Here is a 25,875-nt window from a genome sequence, read left to right on the forward strand (position 1 = left end):
TTCACTCATTTTTTCCAAGCATTCTGATGCTTTCAGAATGGAATGAATGTTAAGGTGTAGTAAATAGCTAGATTTCTGGATAAAAGGGCATTCATGTTTCAGTTGAAATCTCATGAAGGGGTCAGTGGTTTGAAAAGCTAAAATAAAGTGTGAGAAGGTGTCTGCGTCAGCCAGGTAACAGCATTGTTGGAAAGCAAATAAATCCATAGTGGAAACTTAATAGTTAAAGCTGTTTCATTCCAAACAAGGTACGCATCCTGAATGACTTTTCCACCTGAAAGTTGTGTGTTTTAGTGTATTTTGGTTAATATATGATAAACAATAAATCTTTTCCATTTGGCAGGTGTCCCAGTGAACAGTAGAGTGTCCTCTAAAATCCAGCAGCTGCTAAATACTTTGAAAAGACCGAAGCGCCCACCTCTCAAGGAGTTTTTTGTGGATGATTTTGAAGAACTACTTGAAGGTTAATTTTCTTTCAGATATGTTTTTTACTTCTTGTGGAAGTGGTTCATGACAGAACTGATGTGGTTCATGACTGAACTTAGCAAGTGTTGGTTTCTCTTCTCAATAGAAAACTAGTTATGGTAAAATTAATACAGTGAAGTAAGAAAGGTCATTATGTTATCACAAGTGGAAGATAATCTTAAACTCAACCTTCTTACTCAGTGTGACGTTTCTGAGCAGCTGCCACTAGAGTTCTTCTGCTATTGGTTTGCTACTTGTAAGATTCAATGTTTTTGTTATTCTAGTCTTTTGCTGAAGTTTTTCCAGATGAACTTCCACTGAGGTGCATGTAATTGTGGAAAGCATCACATGGAACCATTAATTTTGCTGGTTGTCTACATGGAGTGTTTGCTAACTTCAGCCAGGACTTTGCTCACTAAGATCAAGATACTTCACTTTATGGAGCAGCTTGGAGCAGGATTTTAACAGAAGGCCTTTCTTTAAAAATACATTGTTAGCCAGGCACGGTGTCATTTTTCATCACCTGCTGAGAATTCAGTGCCGCAAAAATCAGTGTCCAGAAGTCACTGAAGCCACTGTCTTTGATAACCCTTCTTGACTAGGCAGAGGCTTTCATTGATATAGATGTGGAGAAAAAGCAGCAGAAAACAGCAGCTTTCCAAAGTAGAGAGGAGTACATTAGAGATTCACATTCTGGTCTTTCAGTAATGTGCAATCATATCTTTGAAGTGATGGTCACTGTTTTTTGGGAAGCCAACAGATGATTAGCACAGCATCATCACAAAGCAGAGGAGAAGTAGTGGTAGTTGTGAGGAAGAGGTGAATGGGTCATAGAATAGCCTGTGAAGTGTAACTTACGCATTTTTTACAGATTGACATTTCCCTTTTACTGTGCTCTGGTTTTAGTGCAACAGCCTGACCCAAATCAACCAAAGCCTGAAGGAAACCAAGTGAATGTACTTAAAGGGGAACCCCTGGGGGTTGTGACCAATTGGCCCCCCTCACTGCTGGCTGCCCTGCAGCGCTGGGGAACCACCCAGTCCAAAGCCCCTTGTCTGACAGCGTTGGATACCACTGGGAAAGCAGTTTATACCCTGACCTATGGTACGTGTTGGAGCCAGCTGCAAGGAGGAATTCAGTGTTCATCATGAAACAACAGTTTGCCTTTCTTCAGAGGGACTGCCTGTGCTTGTAACACATGGTTGGAGATTGCTGTAGGAACGTAAATTATAAATTCATTGTATATGAAAAACGTTTTTAAAGAAGTTAAGGAGGAGAAAATGTTTATTGCAAAACATATTGGTTCTTTCCAAGTGGCTATTTGTAAATCTCTTAGAATAGTGTGGGTTTTTTTCATAAAAGAGCACTAAAAATAGCCCAGTGTAAACTGGGAGGTAGAAACAGATGACTAATAATGCACTCTTCAGATTCCCAGTGGAGACATTCCATTTTAACATCCTCTTGCACAGCCTTATAGAGAAGACTCATACCTCAGGAGCATAATCAGGATGTTGATGGTGGGAAGTGAAACTTGCCTGTATTAATGACCTAGAAGTATTATAGTAAATTGCATTTTTGGGGAAAATAACTCTGTCCTTCAGGATAGCTCACTGCAGCATTTCCTTGGATAATATGTTAGAATGTTGAACTTTATTGTTTGCATTCACACAGATGAAGGATGCAGGAAATATAGCTCAGCAGCTGCAGTAATTTAATTGCTCTGCAGTGGAGCTTTGAGTGTTGTTTAGAATAGCATGTTTAGTTTTACATTTAAAATTTAAAAAAAGAAAGAGGTAAACCAAAAAGAAGCCAAGTTCTAAATTGTACTTGGACTTGGCCAGCTGTTCTGATACCGTCATGCTTAGTACATGTGTGAGGGACTGAGATCTGCCAATTAACTGTTAACATTTTAGTTTCTGCTTCTTAATTTCTTCTTTTATTCTTTAGGCAAGCTATGGAGTCGAAGCTTGAAGTTAGCCTATACCCTGCTAAACAAGCTAACCACTAAGAATGAGCCCCTGCTGAAGCCTGGAGACCGGGTAGGCTGCTGTTGGAAGTGGTCCCTATGGATGAAATAGTGAGGAACAGCTTTAGCTGAAGAAAGCCTTGTAATAAAATATTGTAATAATATATTGTGAAATAGTCATTACTGTGACTTGTAATAATACATTGTCTCAATACTTAGTATTTCTCTGCCTGGTTATCTATGAATCTGGAGATTGTTGTGAAAATTTTGTTCCACAAATCAAAAAGCAGCCAGCCCCTCTCTCTGCCAAATGACAAATAAAATTTTTCTTACTTTACTACATTTTTGTAGGTAGCTCTCGTATTCCCTAATAGTGATCCAGTTATGTTTATGGTGGCATTTTATGGATGTCTCCTGGCTGAACTTATTCCTGTCCCAATAGAAGTTCCACTGACAAGAAAGGTAGGCGGATACGTTCAACATTTTTATGTTTGATAAATTAATAAAGTGTTTGTGTGTGTGTGTATGTCTAAATCCTACAATCCTTACATGGGGTCCTTCAAAGTGTACTCTTAGAAAGCATCAGGTGGACTGCTCAGTCTACATTCTGTGCTTGGAATTATATTCAATATTCAGTTAAGGAAAGGGGGAAGTAATATTAAGCTAGTAATTTAGGTGTTTTAGGGTATTTAATTGTAGAAATTATTTTAATTCATTATTTTCAAAAACATGTGCGGAAGTATTTCTCTGAGTATGTCAGAGAAAGGTTGGTTTTCAGCTCTGATGCTGAGTAATGAGGCAGTCAGAGACACCATAGCTACTGAAATACAGGTATAGTCCTTCACAACTGGAGATTGTTAGGGAAAAACTAAAAAGCTACAGGCTCTGCTCCTGAGTGTGTCTGGACTCAGAAACAGCATCAAACCAGTTTTCTGTTTTAGCAGAATTTATAAACATCCTATTGGGTTGTGGAGGGATGTACAGCCATTGCTTCTGACACTGCTTTTCTTACTAGATCTGCTGTAAATCTTAGCTAGCACTAAGCAAAACTTAATTTTCTCAGTCATTTAAAGGTCTTATGGGATTGACTTTTGTTTTTTCCTGTGATATAAATTGACTTAATGTTTTCTAAACACAAAGGAGTTACAACAAACTGTCCAAAAGCTTTGTTATTTTTAATTTTGCTCTTTCTTTGTTTCTCTACAGGATGCTGGCAGTCAGCAGATTGGGTTTCTTTTGGGCAGCTGTGGAGTCACGTTAGCTTTAACCACTGATGCCTGTCAGAAAGGCCTCCCAAAAGCTCAGACTGGCGAGGTGGTGACGTTCAAAGGTGTGGGTTTATTTTTTATGGGATAAAAAGCAGGTGTATTTATTGTTGCTGTCATACTTCAGTTTTTGGGTTTGCTTGCATGGTTCTTACACATAAAGAGCTGTCTTGATTGTCATGGCAGTGCTTTGTGCTGTTTCTTCCTCTCCGGCAGGGGTTTTTGCTTTTGCTTGCCTCCTGTCCTTATCCCTGAATACTGGGGGAAAAACTCTGATGTTTGGAACTGACAGTAGCTTTTATTTTTCTTTGAAGGCTGGCCTCGTCTCATTTGGTTTGTGATTGATGGGAAGCATCTGGCAAAACCAGCCAAGGACTGGCACCCCCAGGTCCGGGATGCCAGCGCCGAGATTGCTTATATCGAGGTGATGCAGTGTCATGTGATAACTTCTGTGGTTACTCTGTCGTAGTTTATGTGATGTTTTCTTCCTTTAAACTCTGGATACAATAAAAGAGACAGCTATAATACTTTAAACTGTGAAACAGGAGTGTTTCCGTCAGGCTGCCAGGCAGACTGTCAATTGAGTGATTGTGTGGAGTCAGGTTGAAGACTGGGGATAATCAGCATTTTGGGATCCCCAGGACAATTTAATTGGACTAGACAAACAGATTTTTTTACCACAGTAGTGTATTTTGTGGGCATAAATATATTTTTATGCTAACACTTTGAATTTAAAAAGCTGGGTTTGTTTTTGTAATATGTTTTCAATTCACTACTGTAACTTTTCTTGGTTTTGCTGTTAATCTAATGCTTGCATACACTTTCTCTTCTCAGTACAAAACAAGTAAAGAGGGCAGCACAGTGGGCATTACTGTATCTCATGCCTCCATGCTGGCACACTGTCATGCACTGACTCAGGCATGTGGTTATTCAGAAGGTAAGTTAGATAGGTGTAACTTTAAAATTATACTGACAGCTTTGCATCTTCAGGCAGTTCGTGTTGCATAATCATGTCTGCTGTCTCCAAAGAACTTCAGATACAGAGTAGTCACTTCAGCTGAAAAGGGAAAAACAAACTTCCTCATTTATAAAGGGTGTGATGTGTGAAAGAGTGTTAAGCCACCTGTGAAAATGTAATCAAGGAGGGGATCTTCCTCTTACCTAATCATATCCCACAAAAGAATATCTCCCCAGGGATATGAATACAGTGAGAGATCTGCTTGTTTGCAGTCATTCTTCCAATGAACAGCCAAGAACTGCACTTGGTTTTGACCATCTGTATAGATTAACCTGTGCTACCATTTAACCAAGTACTTTCCTGCATACATCCATCCTACAACAGTGATAAGCAAGTTTTACCTGATCAATGCAAGATGGCCCTCAAAATTCAGTTTGAATCCTTGATTTAAAATCTTTGATTCTTACTTGTTTTTTTGAATCACATAAGATACTCAAATTCCTCAGAGAAAATAGTCAAGAAAATGTAATAGAGCTATGGTGATATTTCTTACTGGATGTAATTCTTTCAAGTACATATTAACTTTTTCAGTTCAGCTGAAGAAGTTTGCTTCAAGACTAAATTTTCAGTCTGCATGGTTCATTGGCAGATGGAAAGGGTATTATAATGAATCAAGGTGTTAAATGCCTTGTAATGTTTTAGTCTAGTAGTCATAATTCAAAGATGATTGCAATAAGTAAAACAAGCCACTTGGAGCTTAAGCGGCCTGTTTGTTATAGGCAACAGAGCTTTGGTTTCTCAGCAGTCATAGAAGTTTCAGAGTTGCTTGAACAAATATTTGTAGTTCTTAAGTATTTTTATAAATACACTTTTTAAATCTGATATCTTTTTCCTTTGCTTTCAGCTGAAACACTAACAAATGTCTTGGATTTCAAAAGAGAGGCTGGCCTTTGGCATGGAGTATTAACGGTGAGTATTGCAAGAAAGGCAAAAAACTGCAGCAATTTGCTTATTTCATCGGTGGTGTACTGATATCAGAATGAGGCTATAAATTAAACATTTCTCTCAAATGGTTTTTGTTTCAGTATTTATATTTTTCAGAATAAACTGTTGCTTTTGCTGTACCTTGTGTAGCGTATCTTTTTAAAGTATACACATAGTTTTCACTACCAGTTATGCTGTAGCTGTGATGATGGGGGTTTTATTTAAGCATTGTTACATGTTCTATATTTTTTAAGCCACTCGGAAGTTTATTTTTGAATTTCTTTCTTGTAGAGTGTTATGAACAGGATGCATGTCATCAGTATTCCCTATGCATTAATGAAGGTTAATCCACTTTCCTGGATACAGAAAGTCTGCTCATACAAAGGTACCCTAAAGGTTGTTTTAATTCACCCATCTCTTTTTGGGTTTTTGAAAATAAATAAATTGTTTGTGCAAAATGTCTTTGTATCACACTGATTACCCCATTTCAGTATTCTGTGTGCTCATAGTTTCACTGATGAGTGGTGTTGATGGCTTCTTCTGAGAGACCTTTAAAGAATCTCTGTTTCTTTAGTAGCAAACATTCAAATTCTGTTATCAAGTCCATCTGGAGATTTTGAGTATACACGTGTTATAGTAGTTGAATATTTGGTGTTTGTTTTCTACATTTGTAGTGTCATAATTTTGTGTATATTTTCATAGATATGTGTAAATACACAAGAACACTTACATAATTTTATAATTGGTCTTTATTTTGTTTCTGCACATACAGCATAATTATTGTTTTGACTTGCAGCCCGTGTAGCAGTAGTAAAATCCCGTGATATGCACTGGTCACTTTTGGCTCAGAGGGATCAGAGAGATGTTAGCCTGAGCTCCTTACGGATGTTAATAGTGGCAGATGGAGCCAATCCATGTGAGTATGGATGCCTTTCCTGAGTGTCAGTCTTGCCAGGATTCTGTTTGTTTTAGATCCTGTGTCAGAGCTGATGCTTGGGGAGTTAAGCAGTTTGTTGTGTAGTAAAACACTATTTGTGTGCCACTGATGGCATTGCTTTTTCATTGCATTCATTTGCACTTCTTGGCCATAATTACCAGTGTAAATTCATTTTTTGAGCTTCATGTTTTCATTAGTGCTATACTCTTCCATGAATTGACTTAAACTGATACCTACAAGATATAAATATAGATATAATCCACTTTGGGCCAAGTGCTAGAGTCCTGGTAGAATTGTGAAGGTATGTCAGAAGCATTTGATATTTAAGTGCTGTGACCTCTGTAAGAAACAATCAGATAAGAGCTGTATAAGAGGTTGACATAAAGGTACCTTTAGTGGCAAAGGATTCTGATCCCTGAAAGACTTTCCATGATACTAAGTGCTGGTGAGTGCTGCCAAAGGAGGAGTATGCAGTTGGGAATTTCATTCAGTGTAGTTGTTAGTCACTAGGAGTTCTTTTTCCAAATCTACTCTCTTAAAATGAACTGGAATGCCTTTCAGACAGTTTGAAGGAGTATTTGGTTTGTACATGAATGCAGCAGTATTCACATAACTGAGCTGAGAGTGAGCACAGACTTAGAATTCCTGCAGCTCATGTTTTCCTGCTCTTTTAAAAATGTTTCTGATTATGTGATGGTTCTTCCTAGGGTCAATATCTTCCTGTGATGCATTCCTGAATGTATTTCAATCCAGAGGTTTGAGACCAGAAGTAATCTGTCCTTGTGCTAGTTCTTCAGAGGCACTAACTGTTGCTATTCGCAGGTAATTCCCTTTTCTGAGCAGTGAACTGAAGCTTTTCTTGACTATTGAAATGTGTCACAGAATCACAGAATGCTTTGGGTTGGAAGGAGTTCAAACCCCCTGCCATGGGCAGGGACACCTTGCACTACACCAGGTTGCTCCAAGCCCCATCCAACCTGTCCTCAAACACTTCCAGGGCTGGGGAATCTCATGTTACAGGTGATAGTCAGAAAATACCATAACTCACATAGAGATGCCCAAAGACCTAGGCAGAGGAAATATGAAGCTCACAGGTGTCTCCTTCACTAAAGGATGGGCGATTTTTGTTTATTTTCTTTAAAAAGTTTAATATTTTTTAAGAATAGTGGGGCAGAAGGTGTTTTTTTATGCTTTGGGGAGGTGAGGTCTCATCCTCACTGAAGTTATTCAAGGTCTTTTAAAATGCCTCCAAAACAAGCCTTACTTATTTGGGAGGAAGAAGATGGTGAATTCTCTATCAATTGCTTTGCATAATGTTTTGTAAACAGGGGCCTAAAATAAAAAAAAATAATTTGCAACTGTTTTTTGTGAAAAATACTGTTGGATTTCTGGAGATAGCAAGGGATGCTCTAAGAAAAATAAATATTTTAATTATTGATAGACAAATGGATGGGATATGCTGGATTTTTTTTATGCCAGTTGTGATCAAAATGTGCCTTTTCAGAAAGTCAACTTCAAGAAAACTTGAAACAAAAAACTTTGACATTTTGGAGAGTTTTGTTTTAGCTCTTTATTCATTTAGTTACTATATAGGTCTTGAACTCTTGTTTGTTCAAAGTGAGAAACCATTCTTCTTCTTAACCTTACCGAGCCTGAGAAACCAGCAGAATGTTTTTAGTGACACTCTCACCAGTATTGGTCTGTTGATTCATATCTAACTGGACTTTCTGTCTTCCAGACCTTCTGAACTGGGTGGCCCCCCTCCAGGAAAAGCAGTGTTATCCATGAATTGTCTGAGTTTCGGTGTGATCAGAGTGGATACAGAGGAGAAGTTGTCAGTGTTAACTGTGCAGGATGTTGGACAGATTATGCCTGGAGGTAGGAAAGCATTTTGTGTAGGTTTCAGCATATTCCAAATAAGTTATCTTTGTGTGCATGGAATAAATAAAAATGTTAAATACCTTTAAGGTAGTATGAGTTGTGTTTTCACACATTACCTAAACACGTGATGGATTAGAGATTCTTGCACAATGAAACTGAATTACCATAGATTTTGGTATGGGCAAATGCTTTTGGCTTGTTGCAGAATTGTTTTTGGAATGGAGTGGAGTGGAATAGAATAGAATATTTCAGTTGAAGGGGACCTTATCTCAGACCCTGCAAAGGTGATGGAACAACTAATTCTGGAAACTATTTTCTCATGCCCATGGAGAACAAGAAAGTGATCAAGTGTAACCTGGATTAACCTATTTCTTAATGACATCTCTTTGCTACGCTGTGGTTCCTGAGTTAGGTAGAGCTGGGTATTGTTCCTCAGCCCATTAATTGAAGCAAAGAGACTTTGTCTCCTCCTTATTGTTCTCACTTGAGATCCTGCATTTGGAGAAGAGAGTACCCTGAAAAAGGTTAGTAAAGGTAGGGTGCCAAACCAGACCTAAGACGGAACAGTGGGATGAGGGACTGGACACTTGGTGCCACCTATTCCAGCTTTTAGGCTGGCAGTTTCATGGCACTGTCTGTACTATTAGCTTCAGGCCCTGTCCTGACCTGCTCTGGTGTGCTTGGAGATGATGAAATACTGATGTTTTGGAACTCTCCTCACCCCTCAAGGTGACTACTTATTTTGTAGTTACCAAAGAACCTGATTGATTCTGCTCATGCCCTTGGCACCTTTGGCTTTGCTGTTCTTGGTCTCCTTATGAACTTCCTGCCTTGCAGAGCTGTGGTTCTAAAGTCCTGCTCTCTGTAGAGCATTTACTCAGCTTGTGTAATTTCAGCAACAACCTCTTCTCTGTACACCAAAGCCCCTGATACAAATAAGAGGAGGTAGATAGCTTCCCACTCTGCTGAGGAGAATTTCAGCCATTGTGTGCAAGTCTCATTGGTGTTGTTTAATTTTCCTTATTATCCCCAGAAGCCCTTTGCCACCCCTGAAGTCAGTGGTTCAGTTGTTGTTATTGAAATTAAATTCAGTAGAGCTTCCTTTTGCTGAAGACTGAGCAGGAGCTCTGCACTTCATACCAAAACGAAGCAGAGAAGTTGCTTGTTGTGTGGCTTCCCTCAAGTTTTTGTTTTGTATTAAGACCATTTGAAGCTGTTTTGAAAGTCCATAATAAATTCCAAAAAATAGTGATTTTTCTGCTTTGGTTTGACTACAGATGGCATGTACTGTTCCTGCTGTCTGTTTGGGGTGTCCACACTACTGCTATCCCCTTGAAACCTCACTGAAATTCACCTGTGCTCCCAATGTTTTCCTTAGATTATAGCTTGGACACAAGGATATGAAGGGAGCAAGTTTGCATGCCCTTCAGGTAGTTATGAATCCTTTGGTGAACTTACTGAGCTTAAACTCAATATTGCTGCTGTTCAAAAAAGGTGGTATTAGATGCAGAATCAATTGAAATCTTTCTTTGGATCAGTTTATCTCATGTGGCTCCACCTCTCTGGCCCCCCTGCTACCAAAAACCAGGCCATGCAAAACCAACACAGGGATGCTCCTGGCTTTGCTGTAGGCCTGCTCTCACAGCAAATTGTGCTTCACTACACTAAGGTACAGAGCTGCCTGCAGCTACTCTTCATATTCAACTGTTGGAGCTGTAAGTCCCCTGGGTTAATTTTCCACAGAGCATCTGCTCAGTGGCAGGTTCAAGTCTGCCTTAGGATGTTGGAAAAGTTCCCTGTATGCTTATGGCTAAGTAATTTCACCTCATTATGAGTTGTCAAAAAATACATCGCTGTCCTTGTGAAATGCCTGATGGAGCAGTCAGAGGGATCTGTGAAAAAAACCCTTCTCCTTTGTCAAAATTCCTTGGAACATTGTCTGGCAAATCTAGGGGACCCTTCTGGATTAGGGAGCCACTGGCAGGCAGTGATAACACTACCATTTCTTCCTACATGAGTAAGAAGCATCAAGTGACTTATCTGATTGTGTGAGGGGATAACAGTTAAATGTGTACTATTAAGTGCCTCAGAGTGATATGACTTGTAATTGATGGCTGTTGCTATTTAAAAGTACACTAGCAAGTGGTTAAACTACTTGTAGGTTAAGCAGAATTTGGACAACTTAATTCATTAAGTCCTTTAAAACTCCGACTAGCATTGAGCTGTCAGAATCTGGGGCAGATTTACTTCAATTTATCCACATATTAAGAATTTCAGCAGAAGTTTCTCTGTACCTTTCTTAAGTCAGAATATACATTCTAGATTTCATTATAAAGGATAATTGATAACTTTTGTCTCTTAAAAATCCTCTGGGGTACAAAGGAAGTCAGAAGACTAGCAGCTACTTACAGAGGTGTGCTAAATGAAAAAAATTAATGACTTAATTAAATGAATGACTTAGTTTCAAATGAGTCTGCATGTACATTCTAACAGTGGAGATACTTGTGCCTTACTTGGTAAGATTTATGCTTTCTCCTGTGTAGTATTCATGGAGGGTGTGCCCTTGTCCATTCTGGCTTGGTGTTTGGCATACAGGAGAGAGCATACCACCACCTGGTCATTGCCCCTCTGCTGACTGATGAGTCTTGCTCTTGATCTGCTTTTGGTTTTGAATTTCTTTCTAAAGGCTTCGTTCCATCTTCTGATCCCCACTGAACTTGGAAGTCTGCCCTAGCCTTTCAAATACTTTGTGACATAGGAGCTCACATTCCTGAACTTCGTTTGGAAATGGTCAAGCCAAATGGTTTTGATCTCATTAGCTGTGAAGATCTCTGGCATGCTTTATTCAGGAACTACCTGGTTAAAACGTCACAGATAAAATATCTGTTCGCACCCTCCTTTTCTTCAGATCTTGCTTTTTTTTCTGAGATGCTGAGCCCGCCTGCTCAGGGGATCTTACTCAACAGAGCCATAAGCACGAGGGTCATGTCACATGTCACTGTTTAACCCATAGGCCATTCTTGATGCCACATTCCCTTCACATTCATTATCTACCATGAATGCCCATCACGAGACCCTCAAGGGAGGTGCCAGCATCCACAGAGAAATCTTCTCCTCAAAGATAGCATGGGAATTCTTAAGAGAAAATCTGCTATGCATTCCCATGGAATCCTGTTCTGGAGGAGTGATGTTTTACCCCACTTGTTGGCCACCTTGGGCTATTTTGCATAGTTTCTGTCTGGGACTGGCATTGCTAAATTTGGCTTCTCACAATATTCAGTTCATTTTTGCAAATCGGACTGGCAAAGATGGTAGGGAAAGTGTCAGACCTCTTTTCTTCTGCCCATTCTCAGCATCCAACATTCACATCAACTGGAATGTGATTGCCGTGTTATCTGTCATCTTGAAAGCATATTATACCTTAAATTTGAGCCTGGATATGTTGCTTAGTGGATATGTTAACTGCAGCTAAGTTTGTCTCCCTTCTACTTTCCAGCTAATCCTTTCCATTCTTTTACCGGTATCCTTCTCCGTGTTCTTCCTTTGACAAGAGCTAACACTCTGAAATCCAAAAGTTATAAATTCCTATAGCCTCTAATTATACAAAGGCTGGCTGCTGCAGCAGCTACTTTGTTACACTCAGGCAGAAAACTTCACTTTGGCATCAGATCTTGGGCTTCTGCAAGATCTTCTGCAATGAACATGTTCTGGATTGTGACTGCATTCAGTGTCTTTTCCAGAAATTTAGGGAGATGGTTCCAATTTCCTAAATGTTGGGATGCTCACATTGTTTCCAGTCCATGAATGTCTTGCATTTAATTGTTTCTTCTGTCTGTGTCTGAGCAAACATTTGCCCAGGTTCTGGTAGTTATCACTGCAGAGGGATCTGGTTCCTTTACCTCAGTGGAAAGAATTGTTACAGAACAACTGTGAAGCTTTCAGGTTTTCTTTAGATTGTGGGTTAAGAGCACCTCTTTTCCACTCAGCCCTTAGAATTTATCACATTCATCAGATCTGTGTTCCTCAGGGCTTCAGTCTGTCACACAGTGGCACAACAGCCACTGCAGAACAACTTCTCATGGAGACCTGTGCCAGTGTGCACTCGGGATGAGATATTGTCTTCCAATTTAAATGTTACACTTTGGATTCTCATGATCACCTCCAGAGTCTAGATTTATGTTCATCCTCATCTGGGAAGTTGGCTTGCTTTATGCCTATTTCCCTTTCCAGAGGAGCAGGAAGAGATTCAGGTCTGCTTTTGATATCCCCATATGCTGTTTTTCTCAAGGAAACTCTGGAAATACCTTCCACAATGATTCTAGAGGCATTTCATCCTGGCATTTTAGTATTTTTCCTAAGGCTTCATGCTTCTAGAAGATAAGTTCTTCCTAAAGATTGTAATGCAAGGGCAGCCACTGTACATGGATCCACTATGAAATGCTGGAAAGGGAAGAAGAGAGCATTTCCTGACCTCATCAGTTCCTTTGGTCACAGCCTTCTGCTGTACAGGCCCTTGGCATTCTTCTTGCATTCCTGCTGTGCTAGTCTTGAAACATCCAGAGCTCAATCCAGTCTTTGGTAGGGCATCAGCATTGTCCTTTGCACAGCAGAATTCTCATCTCCTGCCAGGATACTCCTTGGCAGGTTTGACTGCTGCGAGTCACCATCTGTCAGAATGTACATGTGGACTCATTTGAAGAAAGAAAGCTTTCTTAGCAGGAATCTGTGTTCTTCATGACGTGCAGTCCACATGTACATTCCTGTCCCATCTGCTTTTCCCTTCTCTTTAATTCTTTTTCAGATGCAATGCTGTTGAGAGACTGAAATGGTGGTAGATGCACTCTCTTGTATGTCACACATGAAGCAGGAAAAGGAGGAGAAGCGAGAGTAGAGGCTCCACAGATACTGCAGAAGGGCAGCCTTGCAGTATAACCTGGCAGGACAGAACTATGCCTGCTGTTAGAATGTAACTGTAGACTACCTGTATCATACATTGGTTACTGGTAAGTATTTTTTTTTTTTACTTGGTCAGGGTGATAGGGTTGTCCTTTGGCTTCATGGATGGAGCATCATTTAGGGACTACAGGCTGATCCGTTTTTTCCATGTTTCTGAATGCTGTGAGGGCTGTACATTTGTAAATGCCCACAAACTGTGCTTTCTCCAGTTACTAACACTTCTCTTTGCATCATTGTTTAAGTGTTATATACAGAGTTCTGATGTTTGCTCAAGTTATTTCCTGTAGTAATAAACTATTTTGTCAGTTCCAATTTACCACTGAGTTTTATTTTTTCCTCCTAAATTGCAAAATGTGGAGTTTTGCATGACTGATAGTTCATACTGTAGGTTTTAATTCCAGACATATAGTTCACACCTAAAATATCCAGAAACTGTACCAGAATTTGAGTAGCATCACTTTACTTGGTTACCCAAAGTTATCATTGCATGGTTCCAAACAATTGCTAATAACTGCTAGTTGTTCTGATAGGTAATTTTTATGAAACCAAGATAATTTAGAGGTTGATTTATTGGTAGGGTGAATAATGGTCTCACCTTTTCAGACCTAGGATGTTGGCAATTGTAAGACTTCTCTCTGGTTTAAAAATGTACCCACAGATCTATTTCACCAGCACTCCTTGGTCCATGCAGGCAGCAGAGTTGGCTTTGCCATGTTTATTTTGTATTGATCTGGGTAGATTTATTGATTTCTTTCTTGATCTTGAGTCTTAACACTCCCTCAGTCCAATTGTGCCTTGGATTCAGCTGCAGCTGATGTGGAGGCTGTGAAGTGCTGTAAGAAAAAAGCACTGCATTTGTGAACTTAATCTTGGAGAACAGATTGCACAGGCTGTCAAGAAGCTAAAGTGAGCTCTCTTACATGCTGTGTTTTTCCTGTAGCTGATGAATAATTGATACTAAAATCTTTATCTGTCAGTGGCAGAGCACCACGTGTGTCAGCTGCTGGAGCAGACTAACACTGTGGTTCTGTGTTCTTCCTCCATGCAGCCAGCATGTGTGTTGTAAAGGTGGATGGGACTCCTTATCTGTGTAAAGCTGATGAGGTTGGAGAAATATGTGTGAATTCAGGAGCAACTGGGACAGCATATTTTGGCCTCCTCGGAATCACCAAGAATGTATTTGAGGTTTGGATTTCTTTTTAATTGTTATATTTTTAGTATTTCTTCTTGTAAATAGACTTATTTTTTCCTTAACGGTCTTTTGTGTGTGTGTGTTTTATTGTTTGGTTTGGTTTGTTTTTTTAGTTAGTTAGAAAAAAGCCCTGGCCAGGTACACTTTGCTTCATTCATAGAATCATTACAAGACATTCTGTCTCTTACAACCAAACATACCAAGTGTCATCTGCAGTCAGTCAGCTGCTTCTGTATTCCACAATCCAGTGTAGTGCCTCTGTGAGCATTTAAATTTATCTTAGCTCTGAATTAACACAGTGGTCTTATGTGTAGTTACCTGAAGGCATTTCAGTCTTTCTGCCCATATTTTTCCTTGCAGTGGTACCTCATTTCATGTATTCTGGCAGTAAAGGAGTGAAAATCCTTATCAGTCCAGTGAGTGTCTGAATCCTTCTGTGTTCTTCCAGGCCATCCCAGTGACGGCAGCTGGCATGCCTGTATCAGACCAGCCCTTCACAAGAACAGGATTGCTTGGCTTTGTGGGTCCTGTAAGTGTGAACAGCCCTCAGGGCCCTACTTTGTCCTGGCTCCCAACTCTAAATTGCTGCCCCTGAATTCAGCTGGAATTTGTGTCAGGGCGCTGACCTCCTATAGGTCTCGAGAGTTGGCTTGAGTCTGGCATGTATTGCCAGGCATGAGGGGGTTTTTCTGCTGTGTTTCTAATCTCTCCTTCTTTTCAGGACTATTTGGTGTTTGTGGTGGGGAAATTGGATGGCTTGATGACAGTCAGTGGCCGGAGGCACAATGCAGACGATGTGGTTGCCACTGCGTTAGCAGTTGAACCCATGAAGTTTGTCTATCGGGGAAGGTGAGTGCTGCTGGTTGGGCTTTGTGGCTCTTTTTTTAGATAGTCATTAGGTGACACAGCACACACAGGAGCAATGCATGTGAACTTTTTCATGTGTGTTTTGTAGGAAAGTTAGCACTAGGTTGTGAATTTGGTTGTTCCTGCTAACTTGAAAGGTAAATATTGACACCCTGCTTCATGCATAATAGATTTTAAATTACTTTCACACAGTATAAAGGCAGATCTTAAAGTGTCTGTTTAAAACTTGTTTCAAAGCTCCTCTTAAGGCTCTCAAAAGAAGCTCATATGCTGGATGTAAAACACTTCTGTCCCTTGAGCCTTTTGGGTGGATGAGGGAGGAACTGTGCAGCCTGTTTTAAAGACCAAACCAGGCTCTGAAGGACCCTCAGAGATAATGTGTTGTATCACCAACCTGATTGCTCTTCAGTGGTCCATGGTTCAATGTCCAGATGGAGATCAATGACAAATGGAGTCTCTCAGAGTTCAGACTGGGGCCAGTCCAGGCTGAGGCATTATTAATATTTTATCCTAGAAGAGGTGAGCCTAAAACTAAGGTAGTTCCCCAATGGGAGTTAAGTATTTTTCAGGGCAAGCACGTGGTGGTCAGTAATTTGGCATAGTTGTCTTCCAGAAGGGGCATTGTATGTAGGGGCTACAAGTCTAGTGTGCATGATGGAGTTCTGTAGGCAAGGCTTGCACACCCCTACATGTATGGAACTTGCCTATCAGACATGTGCTACATGGGGACTGCAAATCCACCTGACCCCCAGCAGAAAGCAATTACAGCAAGGAACTCACATGTGCTCGAAATTTTTCTGTGATTTTGTGATGATCTGGCATGAATAATGCTTGTGTGTGTGAAACAGTGCCACGAGAGGTTGCAGCCGTTCCCATGTGATGATAAGCCATGCTCTGTTCACCCTGTGTTGCATCCTATCATTCTTCTGTCCTTTGTGTTTTAGGATAGCAGTGTTTTCTGTGCCCGTTTTGCATGATGATCGGATAGTGCTTGTGGCAGAGCAACGCCCTGACGCCTCAGAGGAGGATAGTTTTCAGTGGATGAGCAGGGTTCTACAGGTAGTCAGTCTGTCCTTTACTCTTTCCAGGTGAATAAGGCTGATGCATGAAATGAGAATATTAGAGCTCTTTTTTTTTTTTTTTTCCCATAAGCAAAACCTATCAGTATAACCACAGAGAGCTGTAATAAGACAATTTTTTCAGGGTTCAGAATTAAGAGAATTTTGTGAAAAGTAAGACTTTATCTCAGAATGTATTTTTAACTTCCTACTACTAGGATTCTCAAAGGCCTAAAGGTGATGGCTTTTGTTTGGGTCAATGCTATTGATCAATCTCTTCTGATATACTGAGAGTTACCTCTGAAAATATGCACAAGTATGTTGCCAAGTATCAGAACAGTCCCAAAAGTTTCTTTATCACTAACAACCTTATTCTAGATCTGCAACAAGAAGTATTAAAACTTCTTCCCTTAATTATTTCACTGTATTTTCTTGGGGATGAAGGACAGGAGGAAGGGGAACTGTGGTAAATCTGCCTTTGCAGATTTTAGAATTAATCAGTTCTCAGGAAGTGAAAAAGGGGAGATCAATTATGCAAGACTCTGGGGACAACTGAAGGGAAAGATCCAGAGAACAACTTAAAGGAAGTTTGCTCTTAAGAGTAAGGCAGTTGAGTAATAATGGTTTCTGTCTGATTTCAGCCTTCTTATCTTTTTGGAGAGAATATCTGGTATTGGGAGAAAATATTTTTGTTTCTGTTTTTAGAAGTGTCATAGCTAAAAGAGACACTTAAGATTTAGGCAGCAAAGATGCTTCCCTCCTAAATTTTGTGAGTTTTATGTTCTACTGCGCTTTTGTGATTGTGCCATACATGCTAAATTTGCTGTGATATAACTTTGGCTTTTGAAAATCTCTGCACTTTTTGCCCACTTTTAAGAGACTTTCCTAATCCCTGATGTGCAGGTGGCATCCCCTTGATAGAGGGCACAAGCAAAATCCTGGGTCTGCTCCTGCTCCCATTGAAGTCATGGCACAGCTTCTATGAGTTCAGTGAGTGCAGAATTGGACCCTTTATTTGCAAATTGTGGTGCAAGTAAAAATTTTAATGTTATAAATTAATTGAATTCAAATTCTTGCTCTAGCTACATCCCAGTTGATAATGTGGAATGTTTGTTTGTTTTTTTTAATTTCTGTGAAGGCAATTGATAGCATTCACCAAGTAGGTGTGTACTGCCTTGCCTTGGTGCCAGCCAACACTTTGCCAAAGGCTCCACTTGGAGGAATTCATATTTCAGAAACTAAACAGCGCTTTTTGGAGGGTGCTCTGCATCCTTGTAACGTCTTGATGTGTCCCCACACCTGTGTCACCAACCTGCCCAAGCCTCGGCAGAAGCAGCCAGGTGAGGAAACCAGACTGTGTGCTGGTTCTGCCAGACCTGTGTTATACAGGCCATCTGCAGGCTGAATTGGTGCTTGTTCCCTAGGTTGTTTTTCCTAGGTTGTTTTTCCTCATTTTGCACTGTTCTTTTCAAAATGCAGATGTTGGTCCTGCGTCAATGATTGTAGGAAACCTCGTAGCTGGCAAGAGGATTGCACAAGCCTCGGGGAGAGATGTTAGCCAGCTGGAGGACAATGACCAGGCAAGAAAGGTGACACTGGGGTCCTGGTATTATTAAATATTTGAATTAGCTTATTCAGAATGAAAGAAGACAGGAAATAAACGTGAGGTACTTTAAGTGAATTTGAGTGTCTTCTTTTTCTTCCGTTTCAGTTCCTGTATTTAGCAGATGTTCTTCAGTGGCGAGCTCAGACAACTCCAGATCATCCACTCTTCCTTCTGTTGAATTCCAAGGTAAGATGCACTTTAGGTCATACTTGGAGATTAAGACCAAAGCAAAAGATTTTTAGATTCTAAGAAAATTCCTTCTAGAAGTCTTTTCCTGCAATGCTGGATATTATTTTAATGAAGCAGACAAAAATTGCTAGTTAGCAAGCAGCATAAATTTTTCCACTTCTGGAATTTTATGTCATATGTTTTATACCACTTCTGGAATTTCAGTATGCATTCCACCTAGCTTAAAACATTGCAATAATTGCATTTCCTGCCAGAATACAACTTTTGTCATATTAATGGAAGCCATGATTCTGTCTTCATTCCTGAGCACAAGTGTTAACTGCAAGTCAGAAATGGAGGATTTCCTGATAAGAAGATCTAGAGCCTAAGTAGAAAGCCCTTGGGACATGTTTGGAGTCAAATTTTCCAGGAGCACTGTCACACTCTGCAGGGGATATGATGCCTTGCCCTGGGCTAGGCTCTGCCCTCGAAAAGGATGGCACATAAAGTGACAGTAAGAGCCCAGGGACAAATTGGGTCTGCCTTGTGCTGTGCTGTACTGCAGACAGGAATCTTCCAGAAAGTCCAGCAGCAGTCAGGAAGCAAGTCCTTCACTTTGGGAAGTGAAGGATTTATAGGTCTCATTCAGAAGGGCAAAAGGGTTTAGGACAACTAAACTTTCAAACTTTATAACTTTTCTTTTGAGACTGTGTTTTAGCAGAAGAAATTGTTTCAACATTGTTATTGTTGAATTTAATTTAATTGATTGAATTCTCTCAGAGTAAAGAAGATTTTGAGGGAGGTTTTCTAGTATGAAGCAGCCCTTTCCCAGGTCACTTTGTTCAGGCAAGTTACCCTTGACACAGACTCTGCGAAAGGAAACACAAAGCTTGGGCACAAAGAAAAATTACCTGCTGGTGAACACCTGTCTTAAATAGCTGAGGACTAATGAGCTACCGTGCTATATGTTGCTGTGTTCACATGTCTCCAGGAGAAACCCTTCTGGCTTACCCCTTTTCATGTCAATATCCCAGTCACTGAGCTGCTGCTGTTCCTATAAAGGTTTCTGCTGTCTCTTGTCTCCTGTGCAGGGTACTGTAGCCAGCACTGCCTCGTGCATCCAGCTGCACAAGAGGGCAGAGAGAGTGGCAGTCGCGCTGATGGAGAAGGGACGGCTGAACGTTGGTGACCACGTGGCCCTGGTTTACCCTCCAGGTAAAGCAACACAGCAAAACCCACAATCACACAGCACAAGAAAAGAAGTTTTGTCTGTTAATTGCATTGGAATAATTTTTGCTAGTTCTTAAATGCAAAACATTTTAAACTGGGTGTGGAACAGCCTGTTGATTTGAACAGACGCTTGTGACAAATCTTTGCATCTTAGTAACACAAATCAGTGTGCATTTTGATTTTGGTGAAAGAATTTGGCCTATTGATCTGATAAAAATGGCTTTAATTTCACAAATATCCTTTCCAGGAGTAGACTTGATAGCAACTTTCTATGGCTGTTTGTACGCCGGCTGTGTTCCCATCACTGTCCGCCCACCTCATCCACAGAACCTTGCTACCACTCTGCCCACTGTCAAAATGATTGTAGAGGTAGGTGAGACATTCCTCTCCTCATGCTTTTGATGCAGCCTGATGAATTGCTTTGCCACAGTCATTGTAAAATAAGCTAGAAAAAAATATTCAGTGTGCTGTGTCTGAGTCAGTAATGACTTCTTCAGAAACTCATTTAAAATGTTTTTTTATTGTTGTGATTTATTTTGTTTTGTTTCCAATTACTTTCTTCATCATCTTACATGATTTTGATCATGCACTCCCTGGTTTTAACAATGGTCTTAATGCTTTGCCTTTTGCAGGTCAGTAAGTCTTCATGTATATTGACCACCCAAGCTATAATGAAACTGCTCAGGTCCAAGGAGGCTGCAGCAGCTGTAGATATTAAAACGTGGCCCACTATTTTGGATACAGGTATGATAGCCAAAATGGAAATAGTTTGAAGAGTGATTTATTTATTTTGCTACGCCACAAATGCCTGATTGAGTGGATGTGTTGTGCATTGCATGAAAATAGCTGTCCAGAAACGATAGGGAAGATCTGATGATAATGCTGTACAGATATACTTTTTTGTCCTGTGCCTGTTTCCCAAAATAATATGGTACTCTCCTGTACTTACATATTTTAAATAGATGATATGCCTAAAAAGAAGCTGGCTAGTGTTTTCAGACCTACATCTCCAGATATGCTGGCATACTTGGACTTCAGTGTGTCTACTACTGGTATATTAGCAGGAGTAAAGGTACAGTAACAAGAGATAAGCATGTTTTATTGCTTTACATTTATAAAGAAATGTGCAAAACCCTTTTTCTAGAAGAAGGTCCCTGAGGGGTCCTGTTTTTCTCCTGCAGATGTCACATGCAGCTACAAGTGCCTTATGTCGCTCGATCAAGCTCCAGTGTGAGCTGTACCCATCCCGACAGATTGCCATCTGCCTGGACCCCTACTGTGGCCTGGGCTTTGCACTGTGGTGCTTGTGCAGGTATGGCTCTGGAGCTCTGCCTCTCCTCACCTTCTCTAGAACCCCAGGGAATGGGCATGGATGAAACTGTCAAAGAAACCCAAACTAACCTTTTTATCAGTAGTTCAGAAAACACCTTTTGTGATAACAAAATCCATTTGAGTCAGTTACTGGAGTAACTTCAGGTTTGCAAGTGGAATTAATTGCATACCAAATTCAAGGAAGGGAAAAAAAAGGACTTACCTGTCTGTTTCACACTGATTAAGTAAATCCTTTTAAAGTGTTTTGAGATTAAACCATATGTTTTGACAAGACCTTTAAGGTGTTCACAGCAAGATTGGTATGCAGTAAGAAATACTGCTAAAGGAAGCAGTTAAATGTTTCTTACAATGAGCAAGTCTTGGCTTGATTCTACCAGATACCTACTCAAATGCAGCACATTGCACAAATTAATTGATTAATTTTTCATGTTCCTATTGCTTCCTCTCCCCAGCATATATTCAGGTCACCAGTCCATCCTGGTGCCTCCTCTGGAGCTGGAGAGCAATGTGTCTCTGTGGCTGTCTGCTGTCAGCCAGTACAAAGTGCGTGTCACCTTCTGCTCCTACTCCGTGATGGAGATATGCACCAAAGGCCTTGGGACACAGACTGATGTTCTCCGGGTGAGTGGGCTCCATTCTTCCACATTCTGACATAAACATCAATCTGTCTTTCCAAAAATACTTCATTTTGGCTTGGAGAAGATGAGGTTTTAAGTGTTCCCATGAGAGCCTTCCATTGTGACTTGATTTTTGGGGAGTTTTGAGACTGCTGGAAGATTCAGCTTCCATGTTTCTGGTGGAGGAAAAAAAGTCTTATATTTTCTGGTTTAGTTATTTGTGCAACCTCTGTGCTGCTGGATGTTTTTGAGATTTTGGGCAAAATACATAGCAAGCCTATCAACTTGTTTGTGTCTGAGACACGAAAAAAACCCAACACCAAACAAAAAAAATCCTAGACAAGTCACACACCAACAGAAGGAAAAATCCCAAAGGCCCACCAAACACAAAAAATCTCACCCAAAACAGCCAAAAGAAAAAAAACTCAGCAAATCTCACTTACTTTTAGATATCACTTGATACCAAAAGTGTTAAGTTCTAAAATGGATATAATCTTCCCTGTCCCGGAAGTGCTCCAGGCCAGGTTGGATGGGGCTTGGAGCAGCCTGATCTAGAGAAAGGTGTCCCTGCCCCTGCAGAGGGGTTGGAATGAGATGAGCCTTAAAGTCCTTTCCTTCCCACCCAAAGCACATGCTATATGATTCTTTGATACCTAACTCAGTTACACTCTAATACATCTATTTATTTTTGAGGGAAATCTCTCAACTCAGATTTAATTTCCTTAAAGAGGAAGGATTGTTCCCACAGCTGTAGTAACTCAGCTGCCCAGGATTTCCACTGGGAATGTGTGGCAGCTCCTTCACAAAAAAGTGATTGTATTGTGTGCTCTCAATAAAAACAAAACGTCTTGTTCCGCTGGACCTCACCAAAAGGAATCCTGGCCCACAGCCAGTTGCTCCAGGTTCACATTCCCATTGAGAGGAGCTGATGATGTCTGGGACACCTAAACTGTGCAGTGCTGGGAGCCAGCAGGTCTCTGACCAGCCCAGCCCTGTGGCAAAATGACAATTCAAAGGTTTTTCAGCTCAAAATGCCGAATGACTGTTGCAGCTACATGATGTTAAAAAAGTTCGTGTCTTACTCTAGTGCATTTAAAGCCATTCTGTTGCACAAAGAAACCAGTTTATTTCTAGAATTGCTGCCTTTGAAGTGACAGTGTTTGTTCTCTCCGGCACCCTCCCAGATGAAGGGGGTTAACCTGTCCTGCGTGCGCACCTGCATGGTGGTGGCAGAGGAGAGACCCAGGATCACCCTCACCCAGTCTTTCTCCAAGCTCTTCAAAGACCTGGGCCTGTCTGCTCGTGCTGTGAGCACCACCTTTGGGTGCAGGGTCAACGTAGCAATTTGCTTACAGGTGAGGTTAAACTGCTTGTTCCTTACACAGAATCTCTGGGGGCTTGGTAGAAAATCATGTTCGGGTGAATACATTTCTTTTTCTAATGAACTAGAGCTCCATTGCTTGCTTGCTCCATCACCAAGTTAAATTAAGCTTTGTAATAAGATGTTTAATGTTATGTTGATTATGATAATTTCACTTTTCTGTGCAATTGACCAATTGATTTGCTTTTCTAATCCAGAGGGTCAGTACTAAGAAACTTGTTTCCTTCCTACTATGCATTAAATAAGCAGCTTCCTGTACATAAATATTACATGTTAAAAGCAATGCTGTTTCAGCTTGTATATGATTCAGATTTTCTCTTGTTTTGTATAATGTGGAATTAAATGGAAGACAGAATTTCACAAATAAGACCCAGAAAAATTGACACAGTTAGCAGGGCTCTTTTATTTTTAAAGATCTCAAATTAGTAACATGCAAATATTTTTGTCTCACCTTGTGAGAGCTGGACTGGTTTTTTGTTTTTTTTTTTTTTTTTGTTTTACATTGGGAAATTGGAAGCTTTGAGAGGGAGGATATGCCTATAAAGTACTCAGCTGTGCTTCACAGTGTGGAGATAATGACATTCTGTGGCCAGAACCACCTTTGATAGCTTAGCATTCAGCTGATAATAATCTTTTATATGTAATTTAGCCAGATGAAATCTAACTTTTTTTAATGAGGAATTTGTTTTCCAGTCAGGAGATGAAAAAACATACATACTTATTATTTATATATGTGTGTATATATATATATATATATATATATATATTCCAAAATTTACCTGAAAAATCAGCTATTAAGTAGGCATGGACTGGAAGGTGGGAAAAGCACCCTGGAGTTTGGAGGATGCTTGAGTTAGTAAATAAAGTGCTCAAGTTTCAGATGAGGCAATATGTAGCTTTGTATGTGGGGAATATCTTAGGGGGCACATGATTAAGTATGTGTAATTGTAAATTTAATTTCCAATTTTATTGGTATGGATTACACTTTATAAAATAGGATTCTATGAAAATTGCTACTGTACTTCTGCAAAACTCTGTTTTTCCTTTTTTTTTCCCTTCCTGGTGCCCACTAGATGAAGAAAAGCCTTTTTAGCTCTCAGAATATATTACAGTGTTCTAGGTTTCCTACAAGAGAGATATTCTGGGACATGAGTTACTTCAATATGTTGCCATTCACAATTGTTTCCTTAGTTTCTATAGTTTCTTTCACAATTAAAGGAGAAAGGATTTTTAACAAGACCAAGCCAAATGGCTATAAAGAAATGTCAGAGTGATTTTATAAATCAGTAGTTGGAAAAACAGGAAGGATACACATGAAATCAAGATGACTGCAAAATAAGATTTTAACATTGAATAAAGCTGCCAAGTGTGAAAGAATAGCTTTCCAAATTGCCTGTGTGAATAAAAATTTCAAAAGCCAGTTTGGGATAAAGGGGTGAGAAACAGTTTTTCTGCAGAATACTGAATGGCAACATGAAAAGTACTCTTAAAAAACCCCAGTGTGGAATACAGGACTGCTGGGCAGTTAAACTTCCCATTCATTTTATGCCTTTTTCATCTCTGTTTTCCATTCTTCAGACCCTTTTTTGTGGGAGGGGTTTTCTACCCCTTTTCTCCCATTCTGACAAAGTGATTCCTCCACTAGACTTTTTTAATTGGATTAAATGAATGCAAATGACTGACCAAAGTTTTGATACAAATTAGCAGGCTAAATACATGTCTTCCAGCCCTGCTAAACTGGTTCACTGAGGTGTTTCTGAAGCTGCAAACAGTCTTACAGAGGGAGAAGGGATTTATTGTAAAGCAATGTCTGAGTTGCTGTAGCAATGTCTTTTGTTACATGATCTTAGCCTTGCATGTTTCCAAAAGAACTACCTAAATGTGCCAAACTCTTAAATAATCTGAAATGGAAATTTTCTTTTCATTCTAAAACAGTGTAAGTTTTGTTTTCTGTCTTACTGTGTGTATCTTATGTTTCCAGTGCCTCTTTGTTTGTATTTTCTTTTTTTTCCCCTTTCTCTCTGTTTCCCACACTTTGATGGCCTCTGTTACTTCTGTTTGTGGTCCTGCTGTCAGCCAAACAGGCTGGGCAAGCTGGCTGAACAGGTATAGTGATGCATGTGTGCTTGTCCCGTCCTAAAGTCCATCTGCTTCTGCAGTGTTAGGAACTAGGCCCACATAGGTTTGTGCTTACATCCTTTTGCACTGGCTGTGTGGGTTATATAGAGCAGGTGCTTACTCAAATAAAATCCTAAAAGCTGAATGTTAAATCTAAAAATTTTGCAAACTTAGACTTATCTGTACTACATACTTCACCTGTGCATTCATTGACTGATTCCATAAAAAGTAAAGGTCTACACTAGTCACTGTAGAATGGGGGGCTACTTTATTTCTTAGACATTAGGGAAATGCTTTGTAAGTGTAAAAAAGGGAGAGAAATTTGTGAATTTATGTGGCTGTGAGAATGAAAGCAGGGTGTTGTGGCTTCTGTTGAATTTGTTTCTTCCTCCTTATTCTTAGGGCACAGCAGGACCAGATCCAACAACAGTCTATGTAGATATGAGAGCACTTCGACATGACAGGTACAGTCTGTGTTAAAGCATTAACTCTTCAGCGGCTGTGGAGAAGAAACGTCACCCCTCATTGCACTGGTTTATTGGATTATCCTTGGCAGCAGCCAGCTCACTCCCTTCCATGTTATATCCCTGTGCTTTGCAATTCCAAGAAATCTGCTCCCTAACAGTCCCTTAGGTAGTGGAAATAGCACAGTTAGAATCTCCCTTGTTTTTTTTTTTTTTTCTTCTTCCTTCAAACCAAAACAACTGTGTTCCTCAGCCTTCCTTGAGCGGCAAATAGAACACAGCAGAAACTCTGCAGCTGTAACAGGAACCACGGGGTGTACTGGTGAGCACAGGCTGCTGGGTTGAAGTGTAATGGAAGAGCCCAAAGCAGCAGCAGGAGACAGTGGGGCTGTCTCCCAAGAGAAAGCTCCTCAGCTACAAGAGTGCAGCT

The 25,875-nt window shown here is 40.2% G+C and overlaps 1 protein-coding gene across 5 annotated transcripts in view; it reads left to right on the forward strand.

The window, feature by feature from the left end:
* Window positions 1-25,875, forward strand: part of DIP2A (disco interacting protein 2 homolog A) — a 78,685-nt gene that overhangs the window by 47,207 nt on the left and 5,603 nt on the right. For 2 of the 5 annotated variants that reach the window (XM_041487713.1, XM_041487715.1), the window contains 27 exons: window positions 344-463; window positions 1,372-1,569; window positions 2,413-2,504; window positions 2,783-2,893; window positions 3,638-3,761; window positions 4,011-4,120; window positions 4,531-4,633; window positions 5,559-5,623; window positions 5,930-6,023; window positions 6,435-6,554; window positions 7,283-7,397; window positions 8,314-8,453; window positions 14,461-14,597; window positions 15,053-15,133; window positions 15,326-15,453; window positions 16,416-16,530; window positions 17,668-17,869; window positions 18,009-18,118; window positions 18,241-18,321; window positions 19,395-19,518; window positions 19,781-19,902; window positions 20,166-20,277; window positions 20,496-20,605; window positions 20,715-20,845; window positions 21,318-21,486; window positions 22,667-22,837; window positions 25,384-25,445. In XM_041487713.1, the coding sequence (XP_041343647.1) occupies window positions 344-463; window positions 1,372-1,569; window positions 2,413-2,504; window positions 2,783-2,893; window positions 3,638-3,761; window positions 4,011-4,120; window positions 4,531-4,633; window positions 5,559-5,623; window positions 5,930-6,023; window positions 6,435-6,554; window positions 7,283-7,397; window positions 8,314-8,453; window positions 14,461-14,597; window positions 15,053-15,133; window positions 15,326-15,453; window positions 16,416-16,530; window positions 17,668-17,869; window positions 18,009-18,118; window positions 18,241-18,321; window positions 19,395-19,518; window positions 19,781-19,902; window positions 20,166-20,277; window positions 20,496-20,605; window positions 20,715-20,845; window positions 21,318-21,486; window positions 22,667-22,837; window positions 25,384-25,445 (3,247 nt within the window). Of the gene's footprint in view, window positions 1-343; window positions 464-1,371; window positions 1,570-2,412; window positions 2,505-2,782; window positions 2,894-3,637; window positions 3,762-4,010; window positions 4,121-4,530; window positions 4,634-5,558; window positions 5,624-5,929; window positions 6,024-6,434; window positions 6,555-7,282; window positions 7,398-8,313; window positions 8,454-14,460; window positions 14,598-15,052; window positions 15,134-15,325; window positions 15,458-16,415; window positions 16,531-17,432; window positions 17,520-17,667; window positions 17,870-18,008; window positions 18,119-18,240; window positions 18,322-19,394; window positions 19,519-19,780; window positions 19,903-20,165; window positions 20,278-20,495; window positions 20,606-20,714; window positions 20,846-21,317; window positions 21,487-22,666; window positions 22,838-25,383; window positions 25,446-25,875 lie in introns of those variants that run through there. The other 3 variants (XM_041487714.1, XR_005956864.1, XM_041487716.1) reach the window with 3 other exon arrangements.

The sequence above is a fragment of the Pyrgilauda ruficollis genome, unplaced genomic scaffold (assembly GCF_017590135.1).
Source record: "Pyrgilauda ruficollis isolate IOZ18807 unplaced genomic scaffold, ASM1759013v1 scaffold83, whole genome shotgun sequence".
Classification (NCBI taxonomy): Eukaryota; Metazoa; Chordata; class Aves; order Passeriformes; family Passeridae; genus Pyrgilauda; species Pyrgilauda ruficollis.